General features: G+C 36.8%; 1 protein-coding gene across 2 annotated transcripts in view; it reads left to right on the top strand.

Annotated features, from left to right (window-relative positions):
* The window catches only part of SEC23A (SEC23 homolog A, COPII coat complex component), a 65,213-nt gene that overhangs the window by 32,832 nt on the left and 11,625 nt on the right, over positions 1 to 20,756 (top strand). For both annotated transcript variants that reach the window (XM_047735668.1, XM_047735667.1), the window contains exons 14-18: positions 1,585 to 1,738; positions 11,088 to 11,165; positions 13,976 to 14,137; positions 16,676 to 16,762; positions 19,128 to 19,283. In XM_047735668.1, the coding sequence (XP_047591624.1) occupies positions 1,585 to 1,738; positions 11,088 to 11,165; positions 13,976 to 14,137; positions 16,676 to 16,762; positions 19,128 to 19,283 (637 nt within the window). The remainder of the gene's footprint in view (positions 1 to 1,584; positions 1,739 to 11,087; positions 11,166 to 13,975; positions 14,138 to 16,675; positions 16,763 to 19,127; positions 19,284 to 20,756) is intronic.

The raw sequence follows: 20,756 nt of genomic DNA, 5'->3' as shown, positions 1-20,756 counted from the left end.
TCGGGCTCTCTGCTCAGCAGGAAGCCTGCTTCTCCCTCTCTCTCTGTCTGCCCCTCTGCCTACTTGTGATCCCTCTCTCTCTGTCAAATAAAAAAAAATGAAAAAAAAAAAACTTGATTCTAAGGGCATAATTTTTAAGTTATAGCTAAATAAGTTTTAATTAGTAAATATGCATGTGCTTACTTGTCAATGTAGTTAAAATGTCATCTTTATGTTTCATTTTGAAGCAAGTGAATATCATGGTCATCCAAGCTGGGAAAATACTGATTTGGATAATTTTGTTTTTAGTTCTTTGAGTTTTTTAAATTAAAACTTAAAAAATAACTGAACCTGGGGCGCCTGGGTGGCTCAGTGGGTTAAGCCGCTGCCTTCGGCTCAGGTCATGATCTCAGGGTCCTGGGATCGAGTCCCGCGTCGGGCTCTCTGCTCAGCAGGAAGCCTGCTTCCCTCTCTCTCTCTCTGCCTGCCTCTCTGCCTACTTGTGATCTCTCTCTGTCAAATAAATAAATAAAATCTTTAAAGAAAAAAAAAATAACTGAACTATTAGTATAACCATTGTTTAAGTTGTATTAAAAATAATTTCAAAATTACTAGTTCTTACTCTTTTTCTCATTCTCATTCTTTTTTTGCCTCTTGCCTGTTTCACTAGACTGAGATACTTAACAGTTGTTAGTCATCTAGAAAATATTAAATTGTTTGTTTGAAACAAAAATAGAGGAAGTAGGGAGAAGAATTTTGAATATGTTACTGCCTAAATTTTCATGGGATCACTTCTTACATCTTTGAGTCATGCAAAAGTGGTCTAGCTTTTCTTTTTTTTTTTTAAGATTTTATTTATTTATTTGACAGAGAGAAATCACAAGTAGGCAGAGAGGCAGGCAGAAAGGCAAAAGCAATTTGACTGGATTGGATTTATAAAACATGTGAATTTAATAAATTACTGCTATTTTTATACATAATAGCAAATTAGTCCCTTAAAGTAAAATTTTCAGTTGCTAACTTTTGATTAGTTTTGGTCGTTGTATTAACATGGAGAGAAAAGAATACATAGAAACTTCAATTATATCATTTTTATCATTAATAATTGAATTAAAGACCAAATGAGAAAACTTTTTAAAATAATTTTGTTCATTTTCCAGGTTAGTAAATGAGAATTATTTAGGCTGGGGGAAAACTTTTATTTTTTGTTTTATTTCCATGTTGCTGCCTTTAGAAAATTGAAGAAATAATTTCAAAGTCTGACATAGAGACTTGTGTATCTGTGTGCACATGCACACAAACACATATACCTGTGCCATTCTTTTACTTGTAAAGTCTTAATGTTTTAAGGAATGTGTTTGGAGATCTGTCTTTACAATTATTTTTGAGGGCTTTATTAGATTTGGATATATTTTTCTGAAAAATGATGCTATACTGAAACTGCTATTAGTGATTTTAAAATGCTCGTTTTCTAGGTAATGTTGGAGTTTTCAAGTATTGAAGTAATTTTCTGCATCATTTTAATTTAAGTCTGTGTAGTAGCCAACTGTGATATTGTAACTTTAGTAATTCAACAGTATCTCTATGCTTTCTTCTTGCCTTTAGCTGGGCAGATGCTCAAACTCAAATCCAAAACATTGCTGCATCTTTTGACCAGGAGGCAGCTGCCATTCTTATGGCCCGGCTGGCAATCTATAGAGCAGAAACAGAGGAAGGACCAGATGTGCTCAGATGGCTAGATAGACAGCTCATTCGACTGGTAAGAAGTAAACATAGCGCTTTTCTCAATTTGAATGCTTTTGTTTGTCGTATTTGTTGCTTTTGTTAAGTATCTCTTTCAACATACTTAACAGTTTAACTGAAATACTGTATGGGAGATTCCTAATCAAGTTGCTGAGAAAGGCATAGTACATTTATCTCTTCCAGTAAACTAAAATACATTTTTTTCCTTAAAACGAAAGAGTGACACTTAAGTAACCTATTCTTTTTCTTTCTTTTTTTGGGGCTAGAATCATATTGTTCCAGATTTAATCCTAAATTATTGAAATGTTTTTTTCTTGGTGCCTTTTTGGATATTTTTTTTCATTGCTATGATTTTAGTTTATTTTTACTTAAGAGAAGTTAATTGTGACATAAAAATTGTATACATTAACATACAAAAATATAGGTAAGTCTTGATTATTTGAATCTATATTAGCAAATTAGTGTTAGTACAGTTACTGGTAATGCTGATTTACTTGGGTTTTTAATGTGGCAGGAATCCAATACTTATATTTTGACCTAGAATGCTTAATTAAGTTCTAGTCTTTTTTTTTTTTTAAGATTTATTTATTTATTTGAGAGGGAGAGAGAGAGCATGAGCACATAGAGGGAAAGGGAGAAGGAGAAATAAACTCTTCACTGAGCAGAGAGCCCGATGCAGGGCTCAATGTGGGGCTCGAACCCAGCACGCTGAGATCATGACCTGAGCCAAAGGCAGAACTTAACCAAGTGAACCACTCAGACACCCCTCAAAATTCTGTTCTTTTTTTTTTTTTTTTAATTTAATTTTTTTAGTGTTTCAAGATTCATTGTTCATGTACCACATTCAGTGCTCCATTTTTACTCAGCAAACTCTGGCCTATTATTTTAGTCAAACACCCTGTTGAGAACTCTCTCTGCTAAACTATCAGATTTCTGTTTGTAACAGGAGGTTTTTGTCCTCTTTGTTTAGATTTTCAGGTAGTTTTTTAAAACATTCTTGAGTGAACTAGTCTTTGTTTGGTATAATTAGTCATTTTTGTAGCATCATCCAGGACTTTTTTTTCCCTTTACCTTCAAGGGGGTTTTTATACTAACTTCTCTGTGATAAAAGCAGTGTTATAGTATCAGCACGTCTTTTTTTTACAAGAAGAGGCGTAAAACCTCTCATAGAGTTAATCACTGATTGAACACCCTCGGTACAAATGCCAACTCATTTCCTCCAAGATGAACCATTATTTCTAGATAGGAAGATAAAATATTAAATATATTTTGACTTTTGCTAGTTTAGAACAACAGAAACATTTTCTTTCTTTTTTTTTTTTTAAGATTTTATTTATTTATTTGGCAGAGATCACAAGTAGGCAGAGAGGCAGGCAGAGAGAGAGGAAGGAAAACAGGCTCCCTGCTGAGCAGAGAGCCCGATGTGGGGCTGGATCCCAGGACCCTGGAATCATGACCTGAGCCAAAGGCAGAGACTTTAACCCACTGAGCCACCCAGGCACCCCAGCAGAAACATTTTCTTGAATCACACTATCATTTAGCAATTTGACATGACATTAGTGAAATCTGTTGACTCATCAACCTGAATAGAAAAGCTATTATTTTTCAGCTGATTGTATAAATCTCTTCAGTATCATGTGACATGTTATCAATGCATTCACTTATTGTAGTGTTTTAAAATGGAACTTTTTCATTTTCTCAACTGCATCTTTTTTTTTAAGATTTATTTTGTTTTTTATTTTTTTAAATTTTTATTTATTTATTTATTTATTTATTTAATTTATTCCTTTGAGACAGCGCATGAGCAAGGGGAGAGGCAGAGGGAGAGGGTTCCCAGCAGGACCCTGGGATCATGACCAGAACTGGAAGCAGACACTCAACCATCTGAGCCACCCAAGCACCCCAAGATTTATTTATTTTAGAGAGCGCGTGCTTGTGTGAGTGGAGGGAAGGGCAGAGGGAGAGAGAGTCTTAAAGCAGATACCCCACTGAGCACTGAGCCCGACATGGGGCTTTGTCTCATGAGTCATGAGATCATGACTTGAGCCAAAACCAAGACAGAAGCTTAACCAGCTGAGCCACCCAGATACCTCACAGATTGCATCTCATCCCAGCATTTTACTTATTATAATTTTACATATTGGTATTATTAGGTTTTATCACTAGTTCTGTGACTTTTCCTTTTCTGGGTAAGAATTTAGTAATCTGAAGATTCTTGCTTCCTGAACCTTTTCAATGAACATGACTTTGTTTTAATAAATACTTTATTGTTTTAAGAAGGTATTTGAAGTAATCACCTTTATTTGCCAGATGACTGTGGTTTGTAATAAAATGCTTTTGCTGTTTTGGTAGAACTGCATTTTTAGGTTATCACACGTGATACAAAACTGAGTAGTACAGCTTGGCTTATCAGCCCTCATAAAACCCATTGATGGCGTACCTGGGTGTCTCATTCGTTAAGCGTCTGCCTTTGGCTCTCTGGGATCAAGACCTGCATTGTGCTCCCTGCTCAGCAGGATGCCTGCTTTTCCCTCTCCCATTCCCTCTGCTTACGTTCTGTCTCTCTGTCAAATAATAAGTAAAATCTTTAAAAAAACAAAACCCATTTATTAGTAGCTTTCATTGTAAAGATCAACCTTTTCTGTGTCCCTTATTGCCTAAGTGTAGTGAAATAACTCAGAAGATTGTAATTCTTAGGAATTCTCTGTGGGCTTATGTTGAATCTTTGTCTTCTATCTCACACCTGAACTTCAAAATTTGCCGTATTGTTTGACATGCTTGTAAAACATAAACACTATTAATATATAAAACAGAATGGTTTTGTAAAGAACTAAATGAGATACTTAAAAAAACTATGAAATTACAAAACCTACAACATAATTCACTTCTACGCATTCTGTAATTTTGTAGCATTAAAACAGGAGCACGAGGCTTCTGAGGATAGAGAATAGATGAGTCATGAGATGATGAAAATTTTACTCTTATCTTTTGCCACACCAGTGTAGCTTCTTTGTTCCTATCAGTCAGTTGGCAAATGTATGTAAGAGGAAGTTGGTGGAGGTAATTTGAAGGAGAGGCTGACATTACCAGACTAGTGCCCTGCTTTCTGTGCAAAATAGCTTTCACCAGTTACTGGTGGCCTCCCTTATATGTCAAAAACTGAGAATGGAGTTCTCCAAATGAACATAGTGCTACTGCATACTGACACATGGTACTGAAAGGTGGCTTAAAGAAATTGCTAACAGGATAACTTGGAAACTGTCTGTCCTGTGGCTGGCGTCATATGGTATGCAAAGTTCAGAAAACAAATAAAAAAAAAAAAGTTTCGGGGCACCTGGGTGGCTCAGTTGGTTAAGCCTTCGGCTCAGGTGGTGATCCCGGGATTCTGGGATCGAGCCCCGTGTCGGGCTCCTTGCTTCAGGGGGAGCCTGCTTCTTCTTCTACCCGCCGCTCCCACTGCTTGTTCTCACACTCTCTCTCTCCCTCTCTCTCTCTGTATAATAAATAAATAAAATTTTGTAAAAAAAATTTCTTGTGGAACCCCTAGCTACTGAGGGGCCCTCATCTATGGTAAAAGTGGTGAGAATATGATCTTTACATTCTTTTAATTGATTGAATCAAATTAGCATACAGTTGAAGTAAAGCTCCCAGTGATGACCAGTGAACCTTAGTTACAGAGGCTGTTCTAAGATTCATTTTTTGTACTGATTTCGCATTGCTAAAATTTTAGTTCTAACAGTGATAACAACACAAATAGAGAAGGAGTTAATAATACCTTTAGGGTACTATACTTCTGTAAGTTTTTTCCTAATGAAAAAAATCTGTGAAATTACACTAACTTCTTTCCTCAATTTGGCATAGTGAATATAATGTTTTCTTTTTTCTTGATGACTTAGACTAATTTTTGTTAAAAATAAACATCTCTTTTCTTTGGGGGCACCTGGGTGGCTGGCTCAGATCGAAATCTCAGGATCATGAAATCGAGTTCGACATTGTGCTCCGTGCTTGGTGCGAAATCTGCTTGAGATTCTTTTTCCCTTTCCCTCTGCCACTCCTGCTCATGCTCTGTCTCTCTGTAAAATAAATAAATCTTTTTAAAAAGCCAGTCATCTTTTTAAAAACTGTTTTGTAGATAATGGGAAAATTATGGCCAGATTGGTGCTGTAGCACATTTGCTTCTGACCCTTTTAGTATAAGTCCTTGCTCCCCTTGGTCATAATCACTTAAGATACTGGTATCAACATTTGATCTGTCACCTCCATCCAGAGTCTCTTGTTTGGATTCCTCTTGTGCCCACCTCCATGGATCTGTTCCTTACCTTTTTTTGTTGCTGTGCCTTTTTTGACTCCTGACCTTTTCTATTGAATGACACCCTTTTTACAACTTAAACCTGATAATTTGATTTTTTTCCCCCCATCTTTGACCTTTGGTTTACCCACTAACCACAAATTGTATTTTCCCTTTAGCTGTGCTGCTAGCTACAGTGGATAAACAGTTCATCTGATTAGACTTGGCTCAGGAAATCGCTGTTGTTTAAGACCCTTGGACTTTCTTAGCAAATCCTACCCCTGCCAGGTTTTTTCTTGTTATACCAGTGGGACCAGGCACTTTAGTTGTGCTCTTTTGTGTGTGTGCGTGTGTGTGTGTGTTTTTAGAGAGAGCGAGTGGGGGTAGGGGAGCAGACAGAGACTCTTAAGCAGTTTCCACAGCTAGGTCAGAGCCCGACACAGAGCTTGATCTCACAACCCTGAAATCATGACCTGAGCCAAATCAAGAGTCAGCCTCTCAACCAACTGAACCATGCAGGCACCCCTGTTGTGCTGTTGTTAAAGATGACCACATTTGTCATACCATATTCTTTTAGAGGTTAGGCACTGACCATTAGGGCCCTTTTATATGTCTGCCTTTGTGTGTAAATAGTTAACTGAATTAAAGTCGGGACTAGATTTCTTATAAGTGTTGTTATTTTCCTCAAGAAAATTATATTATTATTGCTTTTTCTGCCTGATCTTATTACTTCTAAATAACTCAAGCCATGGATCTTTGATATACCTCCTTTATTCTTAAATTTGTTTTGTTTTTTTTTTTTCCCACCTGTGTTAGTGTTTTGGTTAGGTTGTTAATAAGGACTATTCCTCATGATTCCAATAATTAATGCTAGGGCACTTGATATGTGTTCAAAAATTTTTTTAAGAAGTAATTCAAAGTGGGATGCCTGGGTGGCTGTTAAGTCTCTTAAGTGTCTGCCTTCAGCTCAGGTCATGATCCCAGGGTCCTAGGATCAAATCCCGCATCAGGCTCCTTACTAAGCTGGGAGCCTGCTTCTCCCTCTGCCTGCTACTCCCCCTGCTTGCACGTGCATGCTCTCTCTCTGAGAAATAAATAAATAAAACCTTAAAAAAAAAGTAACTCAACGATTAGAAATGTATGTTTTTAAGAAGTTTTGCAAATTTTATATTGTTATCTGTGGTAAAGTTTGGTTATATTTATCAAAAAATAGGTTAATACACATTTAACTTCTTTTTTTTTTTAAAGACTTTATTTATTTATTTGACAGACTGCAAGTAGGCAGAGAGGCAGGCAGAGAGAGAGGAGGAAGCAGGCTCCCCGCCAAGCAGAGAGCCCCATGTGGGGCCTGATCCCAGGACCCTGGGATCATGACCTGAGCTGAAGGCAGAGGCTTTAACCCAATGAGCCACCCAGGTGCCCCCACATTTAACTTCTGGATGCAGTTTTTTTGTTTTTGTTTTTTTTTTTAGAGGGAGGGTGGGAGGAGCAGAGGGAGAGAGAGAATTTTAAGCAGGCTCCACACCCAGTGTGGGGCCTGATACAGGACTGGATCACACAACCCTGAGATCATGACCTTGAGCCAGTGCTTAACTGACTGAGTCACCCAGGTACCCCTGATGCAGAAGGATTTTTTACATGAAATAAAAAGCAGGAACTGTTAAATAAAAATATTAAAAGATTTTATTATAGGGGCACCTGCATGTCTCAGTTGGTTAAATGTCCAACTCTTGATTTTGGCTCAGATCAGGATCTCAGGGTTGTGGGATTGAGCCCTGTATCAGGCTCCAAAATCAACAGGGAGTCTGCTTCAGATTCTTTCCCTCTTCCTCTGCCCTTGTTCTCTCTCTCCAAAATAAACAAATAAATCTTTTTTTGTTATTACTTTTTATTATGTTAGTCACCTACATCATTACTTTTTTTTTTTTTTTTTAAGATTTTATTTATTTGTCAGAGAGAGAGGGAGAGAGAGCAAGCACAGGCAGACAGAATGGCAGGCAGAGGCAGAGGGAGAAGCAGGCTCCTGCTGAGCAAGGAGCCCTATGCGGGACTCGATCCCAGGACGCTGGAATCACGACCCGAGCCGAAAGCAGCTGCTCAACCAACTGAGCCACCCAGGCGTCCCAACATCATTACTTTTTGATGTAGTGTTCCAAGATTCATAAAAATAAATCTTAAAAAAAAAATAAAAGGTTTTATTACATTAAAATGGAATAAAGAATCTGTGTGGTAGGGGCACCTAGGTGGCTCAGCTGATTAAGTATCTGCCTTTGGTTCAGGTTATGATCCCCAGGGTCCTGGATGGAGCCTGGTGTCAGGCTCCCTGCCCAGCAAGGGAGTCTGCTTCTCCCTCTGCCTCTGTCCTTCTTCCCAGCTTGTACCCTCTCCCTCTTTCTCTCAAATAAATAAAATCTTTGTGGTAAAAAGAGAAAAAAAAAAAATCTGTGTGGTAAAAATACCATTATCAAAATTTAATGCCAACTTGTATGTATGGCTTACATCTTTGACATATTCTTATATGTATAACAGAATGTGGAAATTTTCATATACATATATGTATATGTATGTTTATATGCTCTTCAAATCAGTAAGATTTGGGCAAAAAAATCAGTAAAGTTCATGAATAAGGAATTAGCCAAAGAAGGAATGCACATGACCAGTCAACATATGAAAAAATTACCAATCTTATTTATAATCAATGTTAGAAAATAGAAGATAATAATTTTTATCTGTTAAACTGGTAAGAATTAGAAAAACACAGTAAAGCTTAAAAGTTGGTTAGTATTCAGGGTAACGGACAGCTTGTAGGTTTGAAGTATGAGCTGTATTGTAAACATCTGTATTACCTTATATGTAGAAGGCAATTGATGACATACAACAGAAGCTTAAAAACTGCCTTTTAGGGGTGCCTGGGTGGCTCAGTGGGTTAAAACCTCTGCCTTCAGCTCAGGTCCTGATCCCAGGGTCCTGGGATCGAGACCCACGTCGGGCTCTCTGCTCAGCAGGGAGCCTGCTTCCCTTCCTCTCTCTCTCTCTCTGCCTACTTGTGATCTGTCAAATAAATAAATAAATCTTTAAGAAAATAAAACAAATCTGCCTTTTACCTAGAAATTCTACCTCTAAGAATTTATTCTCGAGATAAAACAGGATAAATATAAATGCTAATAATGAGGGATTGGATAAGATTGTTATGGTGTATATTTTAATATAGTGGAATCCTAGTCAGCCATTAAAAATGAAATGATAGATTATATTTAGTGATATGAAAATAAATATTCATAATACAAGCAAAAATGGACATAAGTATCAAATGCATCCCACTCTAAAAATCAGCCTTTTGGACGTCCCTGGTTATCTAAGCATAAAAGTCAACAATGTTTTTGTTACCCTTATTAACCATAACATCAGATTTTCCCAACACTTTAACAGAATTCCAGGCACAGTTTAAAATGTATATATTGTAATGCTATCAGTAGTTCTGAATAATGTGTGACTACTGGTTTTGCTCACAGTATCTTTTCAGTGTATTTCAGTGTATTTGACATTTTAGATTTCAAGAGTATCTGATACTCAGATCAGCAAATCAGGAGAGCTTTCTGCAGTGATGAAAATGTGTAATCTGCATTGTCCCTTACCGAAGTGTTCACTATGTACATAGAGCTGTTGAGCTCTTGATATATGGCTAGTGCAATTGAGAGGAGCTGGACTTTTATTTAATTTCAGTTTATTTAAATTGCTTCATATAGCTATGGCTATCATATTGTACAGTGGAGATTACTCTCTTAATCTGTAAGTTCGTCAGTGAAATAATATTAGGGGCATTAAAGAAACAATACTCTTATTTCCAGATACCAAGATCTATTTTCGGAGGATTAGCTCTACAACTATAGCTTTTCTTGCATGACAGTGGTTCTGAAATGAATTTCCTTGGAAGCCAAAAATGTGATCAAACTAATTATGCCTTTTTATGTGCTCTATACAGCACAGATGACTACACAAATCATATAGTTGAACATTCCAGGAAGCAAAAGCAACTGCACTAACTATAGCAGCGAACTCTTTGCTAGTTTTTACTTGTTATTTGTGCCCTTGATCTTATGTGAGTGCCATGCTGAACACTGCCAGGATATAGACCAATTACATAAGTACTGTAAACATTTTTTCAGATCAGAGACTGCACAAGAACAAGAAGAGGAAGCTAATGTTTGTTGAGTGCTCAGTGTTAGTCATTGTGCTAAGCACTTTCTCATGGATTATCTCAGTTATTTAGTTGCCTTTTGTCACATCTCATGGAGGGCTTTCTTGCTTGCTAGTGTATGTGCTTCCCTTTACTTTATTTCCTTCTAATTTCAGCCTTTGTGTTTTTTCTTTGTTTACCAGTTTATCTGTTCATCTCAGATTTTTTCCTTAGCTCTTCTTTCTCTTTTGGCATTGTTCCTATTGTACAATTTTATATCATCGACTTGCTTTTGTTATAACCACTATGGTATTTTGATAGTTGCATCTTCCTGTCAGTAGGCTCTTGTCCTTCATAGGCAGAGTCTTAAGGGGCACGTATTGAGCTCTTTTGGCCATTATCTAAGAACTCTTTATTTGCTGTCAGAGATGCTTAGTTAAAAAAAATCCAAACATTGAAGATGAGTTGTTACTGCATTGGAGCAATGTTTTGTTTGCTGCTTAAATTCAAATGTATTTCTTTTGGTGTAATCCTTCTCTTGGTAAGTAAATTCCAATTTTATCCCATATCAAGTATCTGCCTTCTAAAGAGTAATAGCTCTTTTTTAAAAAAATATTTTTAATTTATTTATTTGAGAGAGAGAGAGAGTGCTAGAAGAGGGGAGAGGCAGAGGAAGAGGGAGAAACAAGAGTCTTTGCTGAGCAGGAAGCCCCGAGTAGAGGCTCAATCCCAGGACCCTGGGATCATGACCTTAGTCAAAGGCAGACGCTTAACTAATTGAGCCACCAAGGAACCCCAAGAGTAATAACTTTTAAACAATAGAATATTTATGGGGAAGAGAGTTAGTTGTATTCCAGGGAATATATTACTAACACATTTTATTTTATTTTATTTTATTTAGTGTCAGAAATTTGGAGAGTATCACAAAGATGATCCAAGTTCCTTCAGATTTTCAGAAACTTTCTCCCTTTATCCACAGGTGAGTAGATAAAAAGTCCATGTTTGGGGCGCCTGGGTGGCTCAGTGGGTTAAGCCGCTGCCTTCGGCTCGGGTCATGATCTCGGGGTCCTGGGATCGAGTCCCACATCGGGCTCTCTGCTCAGCAAGAAGCCTGCTTCCCTCTCTCTCTCTCTCTGCCTGCCTCTCCATCTACCTGTGATCTCTCTCTGTCAAATAAATAAATAAAATCTTAAAAAAAAAAAAAAAAGTCCATGTTCTTTTCTTAGTTTCTCTGTTGAATAAGAATATAGGACCTGTTGTATTGGGTTATTCTTTTGGTAGTGTTTTAAGTTTTGGGATAGCTGAGAAATTAATATTGTGCTTGTGTAGTCATTGAAAAGCATATAATATGTTTATGAGGGCCTTCAAAATAGTCATTTATTTGTGGTGAAAGAAATTTACACTGGAATTCTACTCTGGAATAGAATTAGGTGTGAGGTAGATTAGCTTTCTGTCTGATATAAGGGATCTATCTAATTACAATAGTACCAAAAGGTAGTAACTTGACCAGTTAGTCTTACAGTGTGGTACCATTACCTGAGAACAATTTTATGGGGATATACCAGGTAAATAAAAACGAAGCTAATTTGATTTATCTTACAGGACTTTTTCCACTTGTGTTGTAGACTCTACCTGTCTTATTTTGATAGATATTTTTTGAAAGTCTAGGTTTTTTATGTGATAAGTAACAGAGAACATTTATTCAGCTGAGGTCTTGAAGAAAAGAACTTTAGGAGAATAAAGATGATTGCCACAGATCTTACTTTCCAGATGCTTTCAGTCTGAAGGGTGAGATCTGAAATATGTATAACACAGAACAGAAAGGGAGATGATATGAGAGATATACAAAATTTAAAGGAAATTTAAAGGAATCCTTCCAAGTGAATGGTGTGATACATCTTTATAGAAGAGGTGTCATTTTAGCTTAGCCTGGAAGGATGATTATATTGAGATGTGGAAATTCAAATTTTAGCCCACGAACACCTTGCTCAAAGCTTCAACTTTGTTTTCAGAACCACTCTCATTTTTTATTGATCTGTAGTGTAGAAACTTCATGTTTATACAGGGAGATGTCCTTAAACCTCTGGTTGCAGTTTTGGAACTAGGAAAGGGCAGAGTCTCTTTGTCTTAAGGCAGGCAAAACCCTGTCTCAGGCCTCTCATATTAGTAGCAGAAACTAATAGGAAAGAGAATGTGGGCATTAGCCTCAGTATTTGATTGAATGCCGAACTGTTTCCTTTCTTTCTCTTCTCTCCCAACTCCAAGCCTTCTTTTTAGGCTTTTGACAGTTGATAGATCTCCTGAGAGATCTGGGCCTCTTATTTTTTCCTCTCTATTGGAAATCACAGAGGACCCAGAAATTATTTTTTTCTTTGGGCTTTCAAAGCCTAATGCTCTTCTAAAAGGTAACATAGACTAAATTTAGAGAAGGTTTTTATTTCTGAAATATCTACCCCCAGATTTACCAATTACACATTGCTGTGAGTAAACAGAAATGGCTGAAGTGGTAAGGGTTGAGAGAGCCTCTCAGTGAATTCTGATCACTGAACAGAAAAGGAATGAAAGTGTCACTGAGTAGCATATGCTGGGAGTCCCAAGCAGGGGCATCATTTTGGCACTTGAGCCCTAAGGGCAGAGGGAAGTGGAGAGAAGTAACTGAAAGACAAGTAAGAGTTCTTTGGAGAGTGGGGTGCCCGGGTGGCTCAGTGGGTTAAGCCGCTGCCTTCGGCTCAGGTCATGATCCCAGGTCCTGGGTTCGAGCCCCACATCGGGCTTTCTGCTCAGCAGGGAGCCTGCTTCCCCCTCTCTCTCTGCCTGCCTCTCTGCCTACTTGTGATTTCTCTCTGTCAAATAAATAAATAAAATCTTTAAAAAAAGAAAAAAGTTCTTTGGAGAGCTGATTCTATTGATTGTATCTGAGACCCTTTGATTGTATCAAAGCACAATTTTGCTGTCCTTTATTCAGGCCAGACTCTTCCCCATTTTGATCTCTTTCATATGAGGAGTGGGTGGAAGGAAAGTGAAAGGAGAAAGAAGTAATGAGACCAGTCTAAAGAATGTTTCTTAGGAATGAGGAAGAACTTAAATGTTAAGAAACAAGTGGGTGTATTTAAGTCCTTTTTTTTTTTCCCCTCCCCCAAATCATTGCAGACCCTTCCCAGTGCAACTTTTGGGAGCTCTCAAAAAGTAGAAAATTTGTTAATCTATTTTTTATATTCTCTTGGAGTCTTTTGATGATGGTAAGGAATAGTAATAAAGAAGTTCAGAGATGTGGCCAGAGAGATGGGGGATAAAAACAATGCTGATAAAGCACCATGTACTATCAGCCTCTGAATAATCTAGATCTGAGCAAGGAGTTTTTTGTTCCTAGTCATGTCCTTTTGAGTCATCTCTTTTCCTTTAATTTTTTTGTTTCATATTTTCAAGTAACTTATAAAGATCATGAATAAGATTCTTAAGAATACAATTTAGAGGGGCGCCTGGGTGGCTCAGTGGTTAAAACCTCTGGATCTCAGGGTCCTTGGATCGAGCCCTGCATGAGGGGGGGGGGGGGTCTCTGCTCAGCAGGGAGTCTGCTTCCTCCTCTCTCTCTGCCTGCCTCTTTGCCTACTTGTGATCTCTGTCTGTCAAATGAATAAATAAAATCTTAAAAAAAAAAAAAGAATACAATTTAGAATGTCCTTATCGTAACTTGTTTTGTCTTGATAGTTCTAATCAAATGCTTTTGTAATAGTAAACTCCTATTGCAGTAAAATCAGTAAAAACTATCTCACATGTTTTTTCTTGTAGTTTATGTTTCATTTAAGAAGATCTCCTTTCTTACAAGTTTTTAACAATAGTCCTGATGAGAGTTCATATTATCGTCACCATTTTATGCGTCAAGATTTGACCCAGTCTCTAATTATGATTCAGCCTATTCTGTATGCATATTCTTTTAGTGGACCCCCAGAGGTAAGAGAGACAGAAAACAAAAATTGGTTTCATTAATGTGATGTATATGATTAAAAAGTGAAAACAACTAAGTTTTTTTGGAATATAGTTACTAAATACAGGAATTTAGTTCAAGAAGTTATGTTATTCATATATTCACTTAAAAATATTTGAGTGCTTACTATATGCTAGGTTGAGTTACTAAATGCAGGAATTTAATTCAAGAAGTTAGGTTATTCATATATTCACTTAAAAATATTTGAGTGCTTACTATATGCTAGGTTGCACTAGGAAATTATTTTAAAAATATAAAAAGTGAGGTGGGAGAGACTTTTAAGATAAATTTGTGTAATTTCGTTGATCAAATCCTCTAGGTTTTTGATTATTCTTATGTCTTTAATGATATGATGGTAATGATGATTCTAGAACCTGTAGCTTATTCCAGAGTATGGTGTCTAATAATTAGGACATTCTGTCCAAAGAAAATCTCTTGCTTAAATATCATCTCATTCTCCTGTAGCTTTTTTTGAACATAGATACAGTTAATTATAAAGATGTATATTTAGAAAGGTAATGATAAAGTCATACATTTAGATTTCTTAGCAAACTGTTCCACTTACTTTAACCAACTATTAAATAAACAGTTTTTCTATTTTGAAGTTAAAATTGTCTGTTTTACCACTTTTAAGTATGCAATGACTGTATTTAAAAATATTTAAGAATGGTCAGCATAAAGAGAATATTTATAATATCACCTGATTAATGATCTCTCATGATTCCTTTATTATTGTGTTTGTAAAAAATATTGTATAAAGCATTTTGTTACTATAATTGTTTTTAGTAGTTTGTCATAGCGTCTTCTTTCCTGGAAAATATGTATTGTTAATGTGATGGTCTAGCTATGTATTAGGTTTTATAGTTCTTTGAATCAGGAAAGAAAGTTTTAGAGATTTATTTTTTCTTATTTCAGAGTAATACATGTAAATTATAGATACTTGAAAAATGTACATTAGTGTTTAGAGGAAATTTGGAATTGCACAGTCTCTACTGTCTGCTCCTGTTAAATTCCAACCTTCCCATTTAATCCATGAATCCCATTAGCTTCATTTACTTAAGAGTTTGCTTTTGGGGTTATTCTCTTTCTTCCATCATCCCTTGCTCTTCCTCTGGATCATTCTCATTAGCAAAGAAATCTGAGTCACATTCACGTTAAAAACCAACAGACAAGGTGACTGGGTTATGGACACTGGGGAGGGTATATGCTATGGTGAGTGCTGTGTAGTGTGTAAGCCTGATGATTCACAGACCTATACCCTTGGGGCTAATAATACATTATATGTTAATTAAAAAAAAAAGAAATAAAAAAAAAACCCAACAGACAGAACCACTCTTGACTTCACATTTTCTCTAATTGCCACCCATTTCTCTGGTCTCAGTTGCAGCTAAACTCAGAAAGTTACCTATTGTCTCTATGATGATCTCACCTCACATTCTCTTCTCAACCTACATTATTCAGATTCTTGTCCTTAGCATTACACTGAAACAACTCTTACCAGGTCACCAATAGCCTACGTCTTGCCAGAACTCTCGACAGCATTTATTTACCTAATGAGGACTCTCCTCGAAAACCTTTTGTTTACGGGGCGCCTGGGTGGCTCAGTGGGTTAAGCCGCTGCCTTCGGCTCAGGTCATGATCCCAGGTCCTGGGTTCGAGCCCCACATTGGGCTTTCTGCTCAGCAGGGAGCCTGCTTCCTCCTCTCTCTCTGCCTGCCTCTCTGCTTACTTGTGATTTCCCTCTGTCAAATAAATAAATAAAATCTTTAAAAAAAAAAAAAAAAGAAAACCTTTTGTTTAAAGCTTCTCTGACACCTGCAATACCTACTGGTTTTCCTCCTAATCACTGCCTGTTCCTTCTCAGTTTCCTTTTGCTGACTTCTCCTTTTCAGATCTTTTGAAGTGTAGGCATGCTCTGGGGCCCAGTCTCTGGCATTTGCTCTGTATTCCCTCTGTGGTGTAGATACATACTGTGATGCGATATGATCACATAGCTTTCATTACCATCTTCATGCATGTGATATCAAAATTTATGTCATTAGTTCTGGCCACTCCCTTACATTTCCTACTCTGAACTGTTTTTCCATCTCTAAATTTGCTCTTTCCCAAGCCTCTCCCCTCTTACTCAGTGGGGCCATCATCAGGCTTAGGAGTGGAAATTTCCTGATTTCCTCTTGGCTCTACTCTGTTTTTTAATTGTTGTCTCTGTTTTTGTGACTTCTTAGAAAATTAAAATGTACTGCAAGAATTCATGATAGCCTATGGTGAGTGCTGTGAAGTGCGTAAACCTGGCGATTCACAAGACCTGTACCCCTGGGGCTAATAATACATTATATGTTAATAAAAAATTTAAAAATTTAACATAAAAAAAGAATTCATGATAGCAAGATGTTTTCGAGTTATAAGATATAAATTTAAAATGTTAAAGATATTCTCAAAAGATCTGTTTTGTAACTTTATTTATTTTTCCATCCTCCTGTTCTCTCACTGTTTTCTTCTGTTAGCCGGTTCTTCTTGATAGCAGCAGCATTCTTGCAGATCGCATTCTTCTCATGGACACGTTCTTCCAGATTTTGATTTATCATGGTGAGGTAAGATTCCATGACATTGAAAGCTATGCACATAGATGCAATAGAGTCTTTTTATTCATGGAAGCTTTCTCTTCTTTACTGTATGACTACTGTTTCTTCTCTAATAAACTTTTATTTCCATTTTTATATAATAGGTATAAAATATGGTTCTTCCTGCCACAGGTTTTTAGACTTCATTTGCAGTTGACCTACCTGTGCTTGTTTTGTCCATTTGTCCATGTACGATTTGATAAATGGATTTTACACAAAGCATAGTGCTGTGAAATTAAAAGCATTGATGTGTACATAGGCATGCCATACTTCTGGTTTTTACCTGAGACATTGAGAAGGGAAAAGCCTTTGTCAGTAGGGAGGGTCTCCCTTTCATTATTTGATGTAATCATTTAAAAAGTATTCCATTTAATGCACTGAAAGTACTTAAAAAATTTATTCCACATGATCTGAAAACTCATTTAAGGCATAAATGAGGGGCACCTGGGTGGCTCAGTGGGTTAAAGCCTCAGGTCATGATCCCGGGGTCCTGGGATTGAGCCCTGCATCAGGCTCTCTGCTCAGTGGGGAGCTTGCTTTCTCCTCTCTCTCTCTGCCTGCTTGTGATCTCTGTCAAATAAATACAATCTTAAAAAAAAATCATAAGTGAATTAGAAGTAAAATTTATACCTTTACTTAATTGGAATGGTACATGACTGAAAAGAGCAGAATATCTGAGTAGCCATTAAGCTTTAGTCCAAGTATTTAGCAGAACTCTGTTCATTCCTTCATTATTTGTTCAGCCAGTAATTAAAATGCTTTCTCTGTGTAAGAAAGCATTGTATTCTGGATGCCTTGAAAGATACAAAGATTCTTTTTTTACAGACCCACACTCAAACTTCTAGTCTAGAATTCTAGTAACTTGTGCAGACTTATTTTTCCTATTATTTTAATTATAAATGATTTTAGACTTGTACAGTAATTGTGGAGGTGTACTCAAAATATCCTTTTAAGTAATATGATCTAGGCCTTTTAAAAGATTTATTGATTATTATTTTTAATTGGTACCAGTACTAATATATATATGTATATATTAAGATTTTATTTATTTATTTGACAGAGAGATCACAAGTAGGCAGAGAGGAGGGGGAGGCAGGCTCCCTGCTGAGCAGAGAGCCCTATGTGGGGCTTGATCCCAGGACCCTGAGATCATGACCTGAGCTGAAGGCAGAGGCTTTAACCCACTGAACCACCCAGGTGCCCCTGTACTTTAATTTTTAAGGATAATGCCTATTACATGACAGAGAGAGGTATTTTGCTGCCTTTTTTTTTTTTTTAAGATTTTATTGACTTATTCGACAGAGAGAGATCACAATTAAGCAGAGAGGCAGGCAGAGTGAGAGGGGGAAAGCAGGCTTGCCGCCGAGCAGAGAGCCCGATGTGGGGCTTGATCCCAGGACCCTGGGACCACAACCTGAGCCGAAGGCAGAGGCTTTAATCCACCCAGCCACCCAGGCGCCCCTGCTTTTTTTTTTTTTAATAGCTTGTTATTGTGCTTAAAGGAGAAATCTGAAATGCACATCACTGTTCCTCTGTTAAATACAGGAATATAAAGCCATATAGAGTATATATTGACTGATGCAGTTAAGTTAGAAATGAAGACAAATTTAAATTTTTGGATGATTTAATTACATGATTTTTGGAGCCATTTGCCTTAATAAAAGAATTGATTGAGATGCTCTACTACAGGTCTGTTGTCTTTATAATGTTATTGCTATCATCACTAAATTTTTTCTGTTTATCTATCTTGCCAGAATGTAAAGCCATTGATAAAGACTTTATAATAGTAGGTGGTTAATTTTGAAGTCTCTGGGAAATCTTCTGTTAACAGAAATCCCCCTTGTTCATCATAAACTTAAATAAATAGGTTTTAGCTAATAATATAATGTTTAAAATTTTTTCTGGTTTATTATTTCTTTTTACTTTTTTTTTTTTTTTACATTTTATTTATTTATTTGAGAGAGAGAGAGACAGTGAGAGAGAGCATGAGCGAGGAGAAGGTCAGAGGGAGAAGCAGACTCCCCGTGGAGCTGGGAGCCTGATGCAGGACTCGATCCCGGGACTCCAGGATCATGACCTGAGCTGAAGGCAGTCGCTTAACCAACTGAGCCACTCAGGCGCCCAATTTCTTTTTACTTTTAAAGGAGAAGAAATGCTCTAATTTTGTATCTGTTTACCCAAGGATACCAAAATTAGTGTTCTTGATTTGATAACTGATAAATGAAACAATGATTATAATTTTCTTATTTTCTGAGGATCAATTCCTTTGGAAAAACCTCTTAAAGGTTTTGGGTTGGCAAGAAATTAATAATTCCTTTAATTGCTTTAAAATTAGACCATTGCACAGTGGCGCAAGTCAGGATACCAGGACATGCCAGAATATGAAAATTTCCGCCATCTTCTACAAGCCCCGGTGGATGATGCACAGGAGATTCTTCACTCCAGATTTCCGATGCCGAGATACATTGACACTGAACATGGAGGTAGCCAGGTGAGTATAGTTAATGTTTTGTTGTTAGTATTGTAATGAGTTGTTCCTACTTGCTTTCTTGACTTTAATTTGAAAAGACTGCTTCATAAGGCAAGGAAAGGGGAAGAAGATGGGTAAAAGGTTTTTTTTTTGTTTTGTTTTAGCATTGAGAGCAAAGCAGTGATTATTGGCCAGCTGCCTAAAGCTAGCAATTTCCACCACCTTCTGCCACCAGCCCACATTTAATAACGGAGCCAGGATGATGTTATGGTGGCATGTCTGCTTTAGTTGAGCAAGAAGAACAACTTGGAAGAAAATGTAGTGTACCTTTCTTAGTATAATTCCGTTAATTCTGTTTATTTAGTGAAGAAGTCTATGAATATGAACTTCACGGTAACATTTTCTGTTTTCCTCATTTTGTCATTTCAGTGCTCTAGAAAATGTCATGTAATGGGAAGGTATATTACAGAAGGCTTTGTGGTTTTTAGAGTTAGGAGGATTTAATAAGGTACATGTACATATACACACAGCCCTTCAGGACCTTTCAGAAGGCTAGGCTTAAGACCCCTTAACATATACTGTTTTATTTATCTATTTATTCATTTATTTATTTTTAATTTTTTAATTAACATATAATATATTTTTTGCCCCAGGGGTACGGGTCTGTGAATTATCAGGCTTACACGTTTCATAGCACTCACCATAGCACATACCCTCTCCAATGTCCATAACCCAAATAGTCTCTCCCTACCCCTCTTCCCCCAGCAACCCTCAGTTTGTTTCGTTAGATAGAGTCTCTTATGGTTTGTCTCCTTCCTGATCCCATCTTGTTTGATTTTTTCCTTGCCAACCCCCCCAAAATTCCTCATTTCAGAGAGATCATATGATAATTGTCTTTCTCTGATTGACTTATTTTGCTTAGCATAATACCTTCTAGTTCCATCCACATCATTGTAAATGGTAGGATTTCGTTTTTTTTGATGGCTGCATAGTATTCCATTGTATATATATACCACATCTTCTTCATCCATTCATCTGTTGATGGACATCTAGGTTCTTTCCATAGTTTGGCTATCCCTTAACATATATTCTTTTTTTTTTTTAATTCCCTTAACATATACTCTTAAAATAATTTTTATTTCTTCCTTGTAATTTTATTAGAACTATAATAAATTAATTATAGGTTATTGTAAGTTTGTTTCACTTGCTAAAGGCAGGGACCTTGCTTTGTTTATTGTTTCCCTAGTGCTTAGCACAGTATTATAAAATAGGTGGTAAATATTAGTAGCTATTATTCAGAAATGGTAGCAGTTATTTTTAGAGCTTTATTATATTTCTAATAAGAGATACCATGTATTGAGAATTTGTAAAGCTGTTAATACTTTATACACCTTATCTCATTTGATCCTCATAACAGTGCTATTGTTATCTCCATTTTACAGATAATAACACCAAGACTTAGGTTACTTGTGGCCAAGGAAACACAGTAAATGG

Source organism: Lutra lutra, chromosome 7 (assembly GCF_902655055.1).
Source record: "Lutra lutra chromosome 7, mLutLut1.2, whole genome shotgun sequence".
NCBI lineage: Eukaryota > Metazoa > Chordata > Mammalia > Carnivora > Mustelidae > Lutra > Lutra lutra.
The sequence above is the reverse complement of the archived record's forward strand: the minus strand, read 5'-3'. Positions and strand labels throughout refer to the sequence as shown.